Below are 15798 nucleotides of genomic sequence, written 5' to 3'. Positions count from 1 at the left end.
TCAGAATAAGAGAGCATCCATTGAGCAGTTCTGATGCATTTATGTGTTCTAATTTTGGCTTGATGTAGACGCAGAGCTGGATGCATTTTATGACTGCTAGATGATAGAGATTAGTGTGAAGCATTTGTTCAAGTACTCTACTGAATCAGAGCCATGTAAGTGGACATCTGGCTTTAAGTGGATGCTCTAAGGCTTTGCTGAAAAGCAGTGGGCTTTTATAACTGCTTTGTCAAATTGCCTTTATTTATGAACCTCATTTAAAAAAAAATAAATTAATATAATTTGGCATCATTGGTTTTCTGAATCAAGACACATTTCTTTGGCTGAAAACTGGAACAGTGAGGAAAATCTAAAACGAATCAGGGTTCTGCCATATTTGGAGCAATAATAAGAGTCCAGAGGCATACTAGAAAGAAAACTCAGGAGATATCAATCCATCTTGATGAGTAACAGATTGAAAAATGCCATCTAAATAAAAGATGGGCTCTCATAAGAACAGCACATGCACAAATGCCAACATAAACACCGAGGCTACAAAACCAACATCAAAGTAACACCTAAACGAGTGGAAGAGGGGTGGGATCAGGCATCCAGCAGCTTCTCGAAATTACATTTAAAGCATCTCTGTTCCTGCAGCCAGAGCTATCACAGAGGCTGTGCACTTGCTCCACCTCATCTGATCCCTGAAGCAGGGACACAGCCTTGCAGTGGTTAGTGTAGCAGGGACTCTGCCCTGGACATTTGTTACACAAACTGCTACCCATTCCGGTTGGTGACCACATTGTAGCTGCCAGTGGTTCCCAGCACCCTCCCTAGTTGCCATGAGGATGGAGAGGGAAAAGGCAAGGCGTAGGTTTTTATGATCCACCCTGAATTCACCATCTCAGCCCAGGCAGTTTGAGAAGCGCCCCTGGTTACTGCAACAGTTCCATGGACACGAGGAGCAGCTCAGCCCACCCCATCCACAGCTTCCCACTTCCTTCTACAGAGGCATCTGAACACACCTTCAAGGTGAGAATATCAGTCCTTTCAAGCTCCTTGCACTCAAACACTAATGTCTCTTAAACAGACCATATGCAGATATCCTAAGCTCCTAAGGGAGCTGGAGCTTGGTGACCTCTTGGCCTCGCCACTGCTCCGAGGCCAGAGGGAGGCACGTGGTGAAAGGAGCAAGCCCAAGGTGAGAGGAGATGGGAGCAGCAAGGTTCCCTGGAAGCCTGGAGCAGCAGGTTTGAGATCCTGCTCCACCATAGCTTGATTGCTTGATACAGCAAATCAATGTCATTCTAAGTATCACCCTCTTCAGTACGTGGTTGTGAGCTGCTCCAATACTACAGTGAAAAAGTGACATATACCAGAAACAGGCAGGACTAGTCTTCAAATAAGTCACCTGTAGCCCTTACGTTGCCTCTGCCCTTCCAGCAGCAGCTACCTTGTTTTCATGTTTATTTAACACTCCTTTTCATTAAACACCCAAAAGAGATTCTACTGGTAGAGCGATGGCAATGGGAAGTGAGAAAGATGTAACGGAATCCATGTGTGACTCCTTCAGGGTGGTGTAACTGTATCTACCAACCTCACCAAGCACGGAACAAATATGGGCTGCACCTCCCCACTCCTGGGAGATGCACAGGGAACAAGTTTTTTCTTGGCAAACCTCTGGGTGTCAAGAGGCTGCCTCTGCCATCGGAGTGACATCATGTGCCAGGTGTGTCGTGCACAGCCGGTGCCGATGTGCGAAACAGCACGCTGACCTGCAGGAGCGTTTCCAAAGCAGTCTGCTGTGCAGTCAGGGGCTGACAACCACTCGCCACCCCCCGGAATTGCTCGTCTGCAGTGAAAGTCTCATGCTGTAACCTTCCCTAACCAGAACGTGCTGACAGGACGCTAAACTGATTAAATTCATGCAACAAGTTCCCAAAGGTGAGCATTATTAAAGGCAAAACATTATTGCTTATTGAAAGTCATGTTCTGACTTGGCTTGCACTCACATTTAGAGGAGGAAATTTTGATAACTGTAAATACCTGTCCTTTCAGATGTAAAAAGCAATAGGCAGTTTTTGTTCTCAGAAGCACAAACCCTCCCAAACATCTCCACTTTCATTATCTGTATCCCAGGATTATCTGTTACTGTCTGCAACTCAGCATGATTTCATTAACAGTCTCATTGAAAGAATATATTCAAAGCAAAATCAGTATTTGATCAATTTTCTTAGCAGAGGAAGGCAGTACTCTCACAGCTTCGAGAGTAACAGACTGGGGGAAGTGACCCCAATAATTTAAAGCAGAAAGACAACGGGTGCCAGAACTAATTACTTGACTGTAGTGGGAGAAAATATGGGACGTTTCTTTTTATTGGAAGCCATAAAGAGGAATCATTTTGGTGTCTGAAACCTTTGTTCTTCCTGGCTGTATTTTATATATACATTATATAAAAGCAGGGTAATTTTAAAAGCATTTCAGAGGTCTGGCAACCACAACCAATGTCACTGCACTTTTAAGATAAAGAAATTCCAAGGCCATGCCCAGCACGTTTACAAATTCATGCAGGGAGACAAGAACAAGAGCCAGCGTCTCAGAAGCACAGCTCTACGCTTAGGTGCCATTTATTGCAGTATTTTCAACTGTTGTTCGCTGCTAAATATGTAATATACTGAGAACTTGCATGTCAGCACAGCAGTGAGATTACAGGTGTATGGGGACACAGGAGTAGTATTTCTTGTGGTGCAAAACACACCAGGTTTTGGATATTCTCAGTAAAATGAGAGAAAACTGGTTTTAGTGCAACCTCTCCTCCCCGCACAGGCCAGCACAGGGTAGAACCTCCGCCGATACACATCAGCAAAATCACGTTCCAAACAGCACAGCACCTGCCTCCCCACTCCAGGCACACTGCAGGACACGCATTTAATTCCTACTAAGGTGCATTATTTGTAAGGAGGACTAATGAAACGATGCACACCGAATTCTTGCAAAACCTTACACAGCAACAAGCGGTGATCAGTAAGATTAACCAAAGCACTCCAGCATCTCAACAGCCCAGAGGTCAGTGGGATCCAGCCACACGCTCCGAGTGAAGCACTGATCCTTGCGGGGAGAATTTCCTGTCTTTGTGAAACTGGAATTGCCAGAAGGATTCACACGGAGAGACACTGGAACACCTCCGGAGCCTGTGCTCTGAGGAACCCGCCGCTCCCACGGGCACCAGCACGCACCCCACAACTCATCGAGAAAACACTGTGCATCCGTCAGGGTCTCGTGTTGTTTTGACTCCAGGGAACTGTACAGAAGAGCAATGATTGTTTGCATGAAAGCCAGAGAAAGCCCAAATGCCAAAAAATGCATGAAATATCTAACGTCATGCTGTGCTGAACTCCCAGGCTGCCCTTAGAGAATTTCTTCTCTTTTGCAAATTTATTTACTAGCAACTATGGGATATTTTTCTTTCGGTTGGATTGCAAGAATATTCTGGATTTATAGAACATAGACAAAGAAGAATTAAAAGCAATAAAGGAGCTCATAAGCACCAGATATATAGCTTGTTTTGCAGATTTATTTATATAAGAGATAGTATCAATGGTTTCTTGCCAAACATTAAACATGACACTGGAAGCTGCAGTTTATTTAAGCAATGCAGTGTTATACAAGCACTACAAACGACTGATCTCAAACCACTACCAAAAAGGCTCAAGCACTGTGTGATTACATAGTGAAAATAAGTAATTATGACATTTCCATTAAAATTAGCATTGTACAAATATTTATATTTTAATTACCCCAACACTGTAGTTAAGCTTGCTCTCCAGCCTCAATCAAAATATACGGAGGTCATTCTGATGAGTTTATGTTTTAAGTTTACATCCTGAAAACCCCAAATTCTGTCTTCTTTGTAGGTGCATTTAATGCTGCGCTGAGACTAAGGCCCAAAACCAGTCTTGTGTCAGCTGGATCAATAATTCCATCATCCCATAATCTAAGGGGAAAAAAAACCACAACACAGCAGACAGTAATAATTAAAGGAAATTAGCATATAGAGTGAGTAGGTTTTCAAGCACATGAAACTAGAGACAGTTTTACTACAGAGAATGGGCTGAAAAGCTAAATTGTACTTGAATCCATAGATCTAATTCACCCCAACCACCAATGCAACAGACTGCTGTGTATTACTTGGTGGAATTTGTCTTCTAAAAGAAGTTATAAATTTTGGATAAACGAAGAATGTCAAATCTACACATATTAAATGAGATTCTTCATTTCAGTATGAAGTCATACCTTAGAGGAAAGAGCCCCTGTTTGTTTTTTAATAGTCAGATGGAAAATGACCTTTTGCCAATGACGTGTCCTGTTCTACTAACAATGCTAGTTATTTTAAGGACTGTGTCATATCTTTTTTACATTACGTAGGTTAGCTCAGCAGCTAGATGAGAATGATACAAATGTTTATTTTTTCATCATTAAAAGAGCTAGAGGAAATTTCAAGTATTTCCAATATTTGTTGCATTTATTTTTTCTGAAGCCCATTTCGGTAAGATAACATCTCCTTTACACAGCTCTGAGGCCAACTGCACTACGAATGAGCAGTTTCCAAACTCCCAAGTTCCCCCAAATACTTGTAAATAATCTCTTTGATATCATGCAAAAATTAAACTACTTGTGGCATCAGTTCCCAATGACAGCTCCATCCCACCCAAAATAAAACCCACACCAAAACCCTCATCAGACCACAAAACTGTAAATATTGTACAACTACTACCTCTCCAGCAAGGTATTTAAACAAGACAGCACACTGCTCATTGCAACCCAGTCTTGCATAAATAAGCACACATTTTAATCAGTGTCTTCAAAACTTATGCAGAGTATCTATAGCTGTAAGAGAGTAATGTTCCTCTTCCATCCCATCTTTGCCTACAGAGATGGATTTTGCATTTTTTGAACTTACTTCAGTACTGGCTAATGTTTAATTCTTTGTCTGTGGAAAACTTAAAAAAACAATAAGGAATAAGGAGCTAAGATTGACTCTACAATGAGAAAGCAAAGCCATTCCCTTCTAAGTGAAGTTTCCAGCTGCAAATTTCCTATTGTTTGAAGATTAACTGGAAGAAGTCTATGAGACAGGAAATGATATATTCTATACTCTTTTCGGAATACTGAATGTGTCAACTTCAGCCCCAAAAGAAAGGACTGCAAATGGTATATAAATACATCCTGATAAGCTCAAGGCAATGGCAGATGCTTCTAGGTGTTTTCCATCTTTGCTTTATTACGACATTTGCTGTGAAAGTAATATTCATGAGATCAGATAAAAATAATAAGAGACTGACAATGTATTCTTTTTATTTTACAACAAATACCTGTGTCTATCCTAGGATGCACAAAGCAGAATTGTAATAAAAGACACTTCTAACAAGACAGGGCATGGGGATCTTGGGAGCCTGTTCTCCAAGTAGAGAAGAAAAAAAGACACCCAACTTGGAAAGAACATTCTCTTAATATCTTATCATAGTCCAGCTCCTCAAGTACAGGAGACTCTTACCCTCAGCGGGGCACAAGGAAAAAGCTGAAGTACAAAATGAGAAAGGGGTTTGCAGAAGGCAAAACTTTGTTGTTAACTGGGCAAAATGATGTTGTTTCTTTTTTGGGATGGCAAACAAAAGACTAAAGAAATTTTCCACCGTGGCAGCTGTGGCACTCACTGATCTGGCTGACAGGGCCCATCCACCACAGAAAGAAGTCTGGGGAAAAAAAGAATCTCTTTCAAGGGGAAATAAAAGCACCATAAACTCAAATTACAAATGTAAGGCAATTGTAGCTGTATCTAACCTGCCCTCATTTTAGGATTCTCAGTTAGTATCTCCTTTCTAGTGGAACTGTGTATTGGAATATTCTAACAGCCACACTTGCATCTGCATGGAAGAGGGACTAACAGCAAATCCTGTTGCAGGAGACAAACAGTAATCACCTGTATCATTATCTGCATAAAAACACAGAATCATAGAATGGCCTAGGCTGGAAGGGACCTTAGAGATCATTTAAACGCATGGCATAAGCTCTTCCTTTCTGGTTCCTGTGAGTAACTCCTTTCCTAACTGTGGCTTTGAATTTGAAGTAATACTTGTTAAAATATTCTGATGTATTCTAACAATACTCCACTGAAAGGACACTCAGAGTATGTGCTTCTCACCATACAGCAAAAACAGTTTGAAGCCTTTTTGTTCAAAGTAAGCAAGGGACAAAGCATAATTTGGTTTTACTGAGAATTATTCTGTTGTTCTTCCCCAAGATACTGCTTATACCTGTTCATATAATCTAGCAAGACTGAGGAGCCAAACCAGAACATGTCCCATACTTTAAAGATCATGAAGTATGCATTACCAAAGTTTAATGCATATGCTTTTCTTTCCTTATTCTTGTATTTTAGCTCATGATTGAGTATCGGCTGAAGGGATGGAGAAGATCCCCACTGGTAGTGAAGAGCAAAGCAGTAAGAACAAAGTACAGTAATTTCTATTTTTAAGACAATTTGGGAGTTTTTGACTGTTACAGGTTCGTTTCTTCTGCATGTGAACTTTTTTTAATGAACAATTGTAATTAACTTTTTTTACTTAGGAAACACATTGAAACTGAATGAAAGAATTCATACTGCTTAAAAGTGTTTAAAAAACACGCTAAAGGCCTGGGCAGGGCAGGGATGAATTGAATCGAGAAGAATCATCAACTTAATGTGGTACCTTTGATGTGGCAACTTCACAGTGACCACCACTGTAACAAACGCTTCCAAACACAAAGCACGTTTTAATGGCAGCTTTGTTTTTCTGTAACAGCACAATTAATATTGACAAGAACAAAGATTTTATGTTCCATGGAAGTCAAGCTGCTTTCATACAGTCACCTCTGGCTTCTGTTTCTCTTTGTTTAAAGAAAACTACGTTCGCTACTGGGATGCAGCATTAATAATTAAATTATCTATCAAAACCCCATTGCTAGAACATGAGTCACAGCTACGCTTATAAAATATTTGTAACCAAGACATTGTGAGTAAAAGAAATGAAGTTCCCAAAAGTAAAATGCTCATATAATTTGTTAAGATGTAAACCACCGAAATCCTTTTGGAAATCTGTAAGCAGATTAATACAACTCATTAAAAAGGGTGCTGCCTAATGACTCTTGTTAATTAAGACTGCTCACTGTGAAAGGTTCTAATCAAATAATTGATTAAAGTTTGATTAGAAAACACAACTGCAGGGAAGAGTATTGACATCCTGCACATGCAACAAGTTATAATTTATAAGTGAAATTTATAAGCAGAGCAAATAGGTAATTTTCTTGTATTTTAAGATCATCAGGGCATTTTTCCTTCCCTCTCATTATTACTGCTGAAACATTGATTCAAAGCCTAACAAAGTGAACCTGAAGGGCCACACCCATCTCAACAGACATTCGGGATGGGGCAGACTGGTCTCCATGTCTTAGCAAGAGGACAGTGTGAGGACCCCAGACCGGCGGCCCCCAAGCAGCGGTGCAGGCAGCGGGTCTGGCCACCCACCTGTCACTCCTTCCTCTTGGCAACGCAAAGCTGGCATTTTCTTGTTTTTCTCTTGGTCCAGTTTGGTGGAGGGATCTAGTTAGCATCTGACAAAAACAAGGCTATGCAGATGTAGTTTTCAGTGCAGTGCCCTGACATTTTATTGACGGTCAACGGGTTGGACTTTTTTACCTTGCTTGGGATCAGGCAAGAAGCATCTTTTAGAGCAACGGGAACACGTTGCTTCTTCTCCCCCACATATGGCAAATGCTTGCCAATGAGGAGCTAATGCTGGCTGACAAACGGGTTGGCTCCAAGGTACAAGGTGGCTAAATCCCTCCCTCAGGTGCATCACTTGCTGGAAAAACTGTCACTGTTCTGCATCTCCTTGTTTCTCCTTAGGCATCCTACTCCACAGCAATGGGACCTTCAGAGCTCTTGGTCTGAGCAATACAGGAAGGGATCAGGCACACACGTGGTAACACTGGCAGGCAGGCATGAAATCAGGGCAGAGAATGTAAGAATATCTACCGACATACCCAATCATCGCTACAAGACAGAAAAGAGCAATTAAGAGCTCCTGCGCAACGCAGACTGCACCTACGCAGAGACAGAGAGAGAGGAAGCAGCCTGGAGCGTCTTGTCCCAGTCCAGTGACACCGCCCCTGCCAGCACTCCTCAGTGAAAAGGGGCATTTCACTCCTGTTGTAAATACTGACAATGGTCTGTTGTTATTTGAACAAGTTTTTATATTGCTATTATATTGAATGTTAAATAAATCCAATTACTTTAAATCATGAGTACAAAGAGACTATGTTTCCAGTGAACATACAAAAAGAAGAAAATGTGAAAAAAAAAATTAAATCAAATCATTCATCTTCTCCTCCATGGCAGGGATTCATTTCAAATACAGACAGTTTGACTCATTTGCTTAATTTTGTTGTATCAGTGGCAAATTATTCTCCTTAAAATCCAGTTATAAAAGATGACAATTTAAGTTCTCATTTTTCCTTCCTGCCTCAGGGCACAGCGTTTTGTTACACAGGTACTAGACTTGACTTGATCTTTAAGGGGGTTCTAAAAGAGACAGCAGTGAAGTTTTTAACTACTGACATCACCTCTCAATTTGGGAAAAGCCTTACGAAATTTAAATTGATTAAAAGATTTTTTTAAAAAATAAATCAAAACCAGTACGCCACCAAAAGTCCATGTCAGTAACAATTCAGGATTTCATGGAAGTATCCGCATCGATTACACATAAAAACCCCAATGAACTGTAACTTGGTGGCAGCAAGGGGTGTACATGTGCATGAAAACTTAAGAAGTTGAGAAAATCTGTGACTCTAAAACACTACCACACAGGCCTCTGCCAGAAGTAGAAACCAAACAGCGAGGAAACAAAACCCCTCCTTAAATCCATGAACCACCAGCTATAGGACTGCACCGCTGGAATCTGCCTGGACGACACCACGAACCCCGCACTGCACATCCTACTCAGAACACTTACCTCATCTCAGCCCAGTCAGGGCAAGAGTTTCTGTTTGTTGAAGACACTCATTTGATTAAACATTAAAATGAATATAGATCCCCCATGGGCAATTATTTCAGTCAAGCTCATTCCACCAGCCCAAGAGAAAAAACAGAGTAGAAGCTACCATTAGTTTTATATCTTCCTTCAGATAACGGTAAAAAAAATTAATTGGGGAGTTCACTGATGCTCCTGTTTCTAATTCATCCCACATCAGATTAAGCAGGTATCAAGTTAGATAAAAAGGCCCCCAAACTCCTTCTCTTACTGGCATGTCCATGACATTGACAGAGTATCTTACACCCACCTGTTCACATAATTTCTGCCCACATCAAAATATATCGTATCCCAACCACTCTGTACTCAAGTCTGTTTCCAGACTTCTCAGCCTGAAGGTAGGAAAACCATCAGTAATTCTAACTCAGCTACATAAAAACATACACACAGAAGATGCCACACTTGTATTAGACTCTGCAAAAAGAGAAGACACAGCGGCACAGCAGAGCCCTGTTATCACGTGCTTCTCTGCATTATTGTTAGCAGCTGAGACCACATGGGAGAATTAGCTTTTGGATATCACAATCAGAAAAATGTACAGGAAGATTGGTACAGACAGGATGAATCTAACGTACAGTAATGTGAAGAGGCCAAGAAAACCTCCAACCTAGTTTGCAGAGGTAATGCTCCAGGATGCCACCTCGCTTCGTTAGCCTAACTAGTTCCTGGGCATTTACTAGTATTCTAGTAACCTGAGCCCAAAATGCTGCAAAGGACTTCTCCACAAATACGAATACGCTGCACCCATCAGCTAACACCCCGTCCCAACTGCTATTATCTCATACGGTCACCTACCAAGCTCATGACCTGAGATATGCAAACGGGTTCAGGTCTTCCTGAAAATTCTCCTTCACCACAGGCCTTTTCCACTGGCAGAATCCCACTAAAATGAATTCTTCCTAACAAACAAGCAGCCACTGCTTAAGACGCTTCAGAAAGGTGACCCGGTACTACACCAGGAAAAACGTTATAAAACTTATCCAGAATAAAACACACAGAATATGAACTCCATGCTACCATATCATCACCTGAAGAACCAGCAGAGTCATTCCTGCAAGTGCTTGCCTTCTTCTGAACCAGTACACACTGCTCAGAGGCAAGACAGCCAGAGCACTGATTTGAAGCTTGTCGCATTATACTCCTGCCCATCAAACACAATCTTTGTTCCAGAATGCTCTGTTCGGCTGTTCTTTAAAACCAAGATTTAGATGCTATGTCCCATGATTACACTCAATTTTTGGAAAAGCCCCTTATACGTTACCTTGCACTGGAATAATAAGGGTTTCCTTCCTCCTCAAACCTCCTCATGATAGGCTCTTTCAAAGCTGCTTCATCTGCCTCAGAAAACTGAAAAACAGGCAAATAAACAAACACAGGTAAGATATTTTTCAGTCATTTTTTTCCACAATGACAGCAGAGTTCTATATGTGGCATCAAACTCAAAGAAGCTGCTTAAATGACATCCCCAAAGTCTTTCTCTCTTTTTACACACAATTATCAATTTATCATATCTGACAATGAAATTAAAGTATCACTTTCTTAAAATGGGTAGGTGGGAAAAGGAAAGCCAAGCTATACTTAACTGAGGATAAGAATAATTTAGGATTACCATCTGAAGAATTACTGAAGTTACTGTACTGAATAAACTCTGTTGTGAGTTGCCCTTGTTGAGATTTTTTAATTAAAATAAGTCTATACTGTTCTGACACTGAGTTTATCTATGATCCAGAGCAGCTGCCACCAAAATTTAGAAAATTTTCATGTCTTCCAACACATTTTTCTGACATTAGCCATCTTTCTTTTTCTCACACTTCCTTCTGGATGTCATCCTGTTCATCCATGGGATTTGGGAAATGAAGAGAGCGAGAGGGAAGGGTGAACAAATGGTGCTCCTCAGGGGTTGGTGTCTGCACTGGTGCTATTTAATCTCTTTGTTGATGAAACAGACAGTGGGATCGAGGGTGCCCTCCGTGAGTTTGCTGACAACACCAAGCTGTGCGGTTCAGTTCTGTGCCCAGCTCTGGAGCCCTCAACCCAAAAAAGGACTTGGACCTGTTGGAGTGAGTCCAGAGAAGAGCCACAGAGTTGATCAGGGGGTTGGAGAACAGGGCTACGAGGACAGGCTGAGAGAGTTGGGGTCGTTCAGGCTGGAGAAGAGAAGGCTCTGGGGAGACCTTAGAGCAGCCTTCCAGTGACTGAAGCGGGTACAGAGAAGCTGGGGAGGGACTCTTGATCAGGGAGCGTAGTGACAGGACAAGGGGTAACAGTTTCCAACTTAAGGAGGGTAGATTTAGATCAGATATAGGAAGAAATTCTTTCCTGTGGGGGCACGAGGGCTGGAACTAGATGATCTTTAAGGTCCTTTCTACCACAAACCCTTCTGTAATAAAGTGTAGAAAAAAGAACTGTTGACTTAACAGGTACATACCACTTCATCATTCTGAATGACTACTCATGAATACAGGTAACTTTAAGATATCATAATAAAATCACTTCTTATGGGACCAAGGCACCAGTATAAACATAAGCCATGTAAATGAAAAAACAGAGCAGAAAAGATTGTACAGAATCTAGAAAAGATTATTAAACAAAACACCACTAATTTTCAGATAAAATGTTGAGATGAGTCACACTCTTTTCCAAATCTCTACAGGCTTCTGCTGTTACAGGTTTCATAATTCTCAGTCACTGAATAATTCGAAGATCAGCTTTCAATAAAACTGCCTACTTCAAAAACAGTTGTAAAGACACTTTGTTCTCACACAATCCTCCTCATACTCCCAAACCAGAAACAATCCCTGCCTGGTTATCTTGGGCAGAACTAATAATCTGTACAAAATAATAAAAAAAAAAAAGATAAATACTTTTCATAAAAAAGAAATGTCATACATGATCTTCACAGTTAGATGACATAAACAACAGCATTTAACAAATGCTCCTTGCTTGTCAATGCACGAGGTGGGATTAGGTGATCAGTAATTCACTGGTGTCTCTCTGTAACATCCTTTCTAGATCATAAAGTGAACAACTCTAGTGGAAGAGCGAATGGTAATGACATTACTGCAAAGGAAAGATGTACCTGTTTTCCTTCCCTTGCTTTTTGGTCCTTAGCTATCGTGGCTAGAACAGTTGCAGCCTGTTCTCCTCCCATCACTGATATGCGAGCATTTGGCCACACATAAAGAAATCTTGGACTGAAAAAATACACATTAAGTATTGAAATAAGACATTGCCTTACCTCATAGTAAAGAACTAGTTCTCATCCAGCTAAGAATTCATTTTTATGCATGATAAGCTTACAATGTATTCGTTTCTAAAGAATGCAAATTAGTGTACTTCAAAGCTTGCACCATTATGTTTTAAAATGCAAAATTTCTGCTCATTTCTTATATTTAAGCACCTTAAAAAACTATTTCTCTCATTCTTGAATCTCTACATCTTCCTCCCCACCCCTTCCCTCCCCAGAATTTTTCTCATTAAAAATGTCACTAACAACTTCAATAGTGTTAGGGACCTTGAAAAATGAAAAAAAAAAATTTATGTGAGTCATGTTCAAGGGGTCAAAAAAGATATCCCTAGGGGTTCTGCAAACATTGCTCATAAAAACAGGCTCACTAAAGGGAATAAGGATTTTTCACACAAGCTGGTACTTTTCATGCAGAACAAAGGACCAGCCTGTACAGCCTAGGGAATGTTCAGGGCTGTACAATCTCCCTCCAAGAGCTAAAATGGGAGAAAAGCATGCTAGCACGTTAGAAAATCTCCTCCGCCAGCTAATTCAAGGTTAAGCATGAGACTATCAATCTCTACAAGTCTGTCAGGCTGTTATCTAGTTATGACAATATTCACTGAGAACTGTTTTGTTTTCCAAATAGCACAACTTCTACAAGAGTTCAGATGTGGGTTTTTTTTCAGAATGGTACTTCGAAGTTATGTTCACTTACCTTAGACTTAACTCCTATCACAATTTTAAGCAACACTTACCTATATGCTCTCCCACACATCCCATAGTTTCCAGCTCCGTAAGAACCACCAATTATCACTGTTATTTTAGGTACACTGGCACAAGCTACAGCAGTTACCATCTTGGCACCATCTTTTGCTATCCCTCCAGCTTCATATTCTCTACCAACCATGAAACCTAAAGAATTACAACATGAAAAAAAGCAGCTCACTAACTTCATATTATTAGAATGTGCTGCAGGTCATACTGTGTGCTTTATACATCACAGGCAGAAAAAACTCAAGAACAAATCATAAGGCAAGGCTTCCACCAGCTGCTTACAAGCTAATTTCAGACCAGGCTGCAGATGTAGGTACAATCAAGCACACAAGATGCTCTCTACAAGTTATAGCCTCAAGAGTTAACAGTAAAGCCTACAGCACAGTGAAACGTCAAAATATTCAGCTTATTCACCTGTAATATTCTGCAAAAACACAATTGGAATATTTCTCTGGCAACACAACTGGATAAAATGTGTACCCTGTGGAAAGAAAAAAAAGTAAAAAAAAAGTAAGCCACTAAAAGGTGCATCAGTGAAGCTCTCGCTACCAGCACCCCAAAGTCTCCTTCCACTGAAGCCCATGGGAGTCACCAAGTGCTGTCCTACATCTGCTTCATCCAAAGCCAACTGCAAAACACGTATTCGCTCTAGAAGAAAACGCCAAAAATGTGTGAGTCCAAAGGTAAAGCAGAAATAATATCTTCAAAGAGCACTACTGCCAACACTGAAAAGCTCAACTGCTTTGACTCGGCCAATACGTGGTTAAAAATCAGAGACAGCTTCACAATGCGCGGCACCTGACATGGAGTTTTTTAAGACTGTGTCACGGCAATTAAGACATCTGGTCAGACAAAAACACCTCCCTGTTTCCTGCACAAAAGAACACTATTCTCTGAAATTGGGAAAGGCTCACACACTCTGTTTGCTCATGGCTCATGACAACTGCTGTAACACCCTTTCCTTTTTCTCAGTGCAGATGCTCTCTCCTAATTTTCTAGGAAAAGATCACTTTCATAGCTAAGATACAAACAGTAGATTCCAAGGTTCTGTTTCAACTAGGAATACTGAAAATCAACAAAGTTCCTTAGATTATATGCATGCTGCTGGTAAAAAAAAGATAAAAAAGGGGTATGAAGCACTGTAACTGAAAAAAACTCCAACCTCTTCACAATACAAACCCAGCAATATTTACAAAAGAACCCTCACGAAAAAAAAAACAAAAAACCCAAAGAAGGAAAATTACAAAGTATAGTCTTTAGCTAGATTTTTCAGAAAAGTACTAAAACCACACTGACCTCATTGCAAAAATGGCAAAGAAAAAAAAAGGAATGTTGTTAATTATGATCCTTACAGAGGCAACATCATTGACAAAGGTTTCTCTAGAAGTGAAATAAATGAATCCTGACCATCTGCTCTTACAGTACTGACATGCTAGCACAAGCTCTCAGAGGAATATTCCTTACATTTTTTTCATTGGTCAGAAAAAAGTTGCAGCACTACATTACCAGAAAAATACTGAAAATGTTAGAAATCATGAAAGTTATTTTCAGCTTGGAAATAACTGCTATAAAACAAATGCTAGCCAAAACCAATGTCGCTACCAAATTGAAAGTGTTCATTCAGTACATGAAACTCAATTTCACGTATTATTTTATTACAGCAATAAATCAAGTAAAATTACTTTCTTTCTCCAAAACTCTCAAGGCTTCCTTGTTCCTATAGATGTTGAATACTGATTTGCCCACTATTAGTTTAAGAAGCATGCTAGAAGAAAACTTAGCATATACAACACCATTACAAAAAATTTATTTGACAGTAGTTTCTTAAAAAAATTAAAGAACTAAACCAAACACCACAAAACAAGGTAAGTCACTGCTCTGCCACATCCAGAAACTCTCTGTTACAACCAATTCCCCAAACCCAATCCGTAAAGCACTGTTAACTGTAACACAATCATAACACTCTATCAAAGATGCCCTTTAATCCACAGAAAAGTTATTTTAGTTCACAGATTTTATGAGACTACACGTGTTTTCACTCTTTAGTCTAAGCAAGGAGCTGCTGCGGCAAAATATGAAAATTAAACTTCTAGTAAAACAATAAAATGAATGTTGGAATCCAGGTATGAAATTCTCCAGTTATTACAAAAGCAATGTTTTTATGTAGTGCTTCACAGTTTAGAGGTTAGGAACTATAACTAACAGGGTATTTTCCACAATCAGTATGGACTTTTCTTCCAGTGGCTATAAGCTTCAGGATAAACTATTTCAACTGTGTGGTAGTCACACAGCTGACAGTAGCTGTTTTTCTAAGTGTGTTTTCCTACTGACCTGCCAACTTCGTGTCAGGAAAATCCACAAAACACTGATTCTAAAAAATGGTCACTTATTTTTACAACTTATTAAGCTATGTCATGTTGACATGAAAAATATGGAGCCTGTCCTCTTTCATTATTTAAAAAAGTTTCTCATTTCAAGAGCAAGGTATCTACCAGTTTTGTTTGTCAACAGCAAATAATCTCTTTATTTACCTTTTTCGCTGACTCTGAGAAAAGAACTCCATTGTTTCCAATAATTCCTACTGGATAACCAAATATTCTTGCAAATCCTGAAGGAGAAAAACAGATCTGTAAATCTTCACATATATTTATTTTACCAGAGCATATAAAAGTAACACTTTCTCTGGGT

The 15798-nt window shown here is 40.0% G+C and overlaps 1 protein-coding gene across 1 annotated transcript in view; it reads right to left on the bottom strand.

Annotated features, from left to right (window-relative positions):
• Window positions 1-3784: 3784 nt before the first annotated feature.
• MCCC2 (methylcrotonoyl-CoA carboxylase 2 (beta)) overlaps window positions 3785-15798 on the bottom strand; it is a 35461-nt gene continuing 23447 nt past the window's right edge. The window contains exons 11-16 of the mRNA XM_009874310.1: window positions 15642-15718; window positions 13525-13591; window positions 13092-13248; window positions 12187-12301; window positions 10369-10454; window positions 3785-3973 (exon numbers count right to left, since the gene is read on the bottom strand). Coding sequence (XP_009872612.1) covers window positions 3856-3973; window positions 10369-10454; window positions 12187-12301; window positions 13092-13248; window positions 13525-13591; window positions 15642-15718 — 620 coding nt within the window. The 3' untranslated portion in view covers window positions 3785-3855. The remainder of the gene's footprint in view (window positions 3974-10368; window positions 10455-12186; window positions 12302-13091; window positions 13249-13524; window positions 13592-15641; window positions 15719-15798) is intronic.

This window comes from Apaloderma vittatum, unplaced genomic scaffold, assembly GCF_000703405.1.
Source record: "Apaloderma vittatum isolate BGI_N311 unplaced genomic scaffold, ASM70340v1 scaffold10178, whole genome shotgun sequence".
Taxonomy (NCBI): Eukaryota; Metazoa; Chordata; class Aves; order Trogoniformes; family Trogonidae; genus Apaloderma; species Apaloderma vittatum.
The sequence above is the reverse complement of the archived record's forward strand: the minus strand, read 5'-3'. Positions and strand labels throughout refer to the sequence as shown.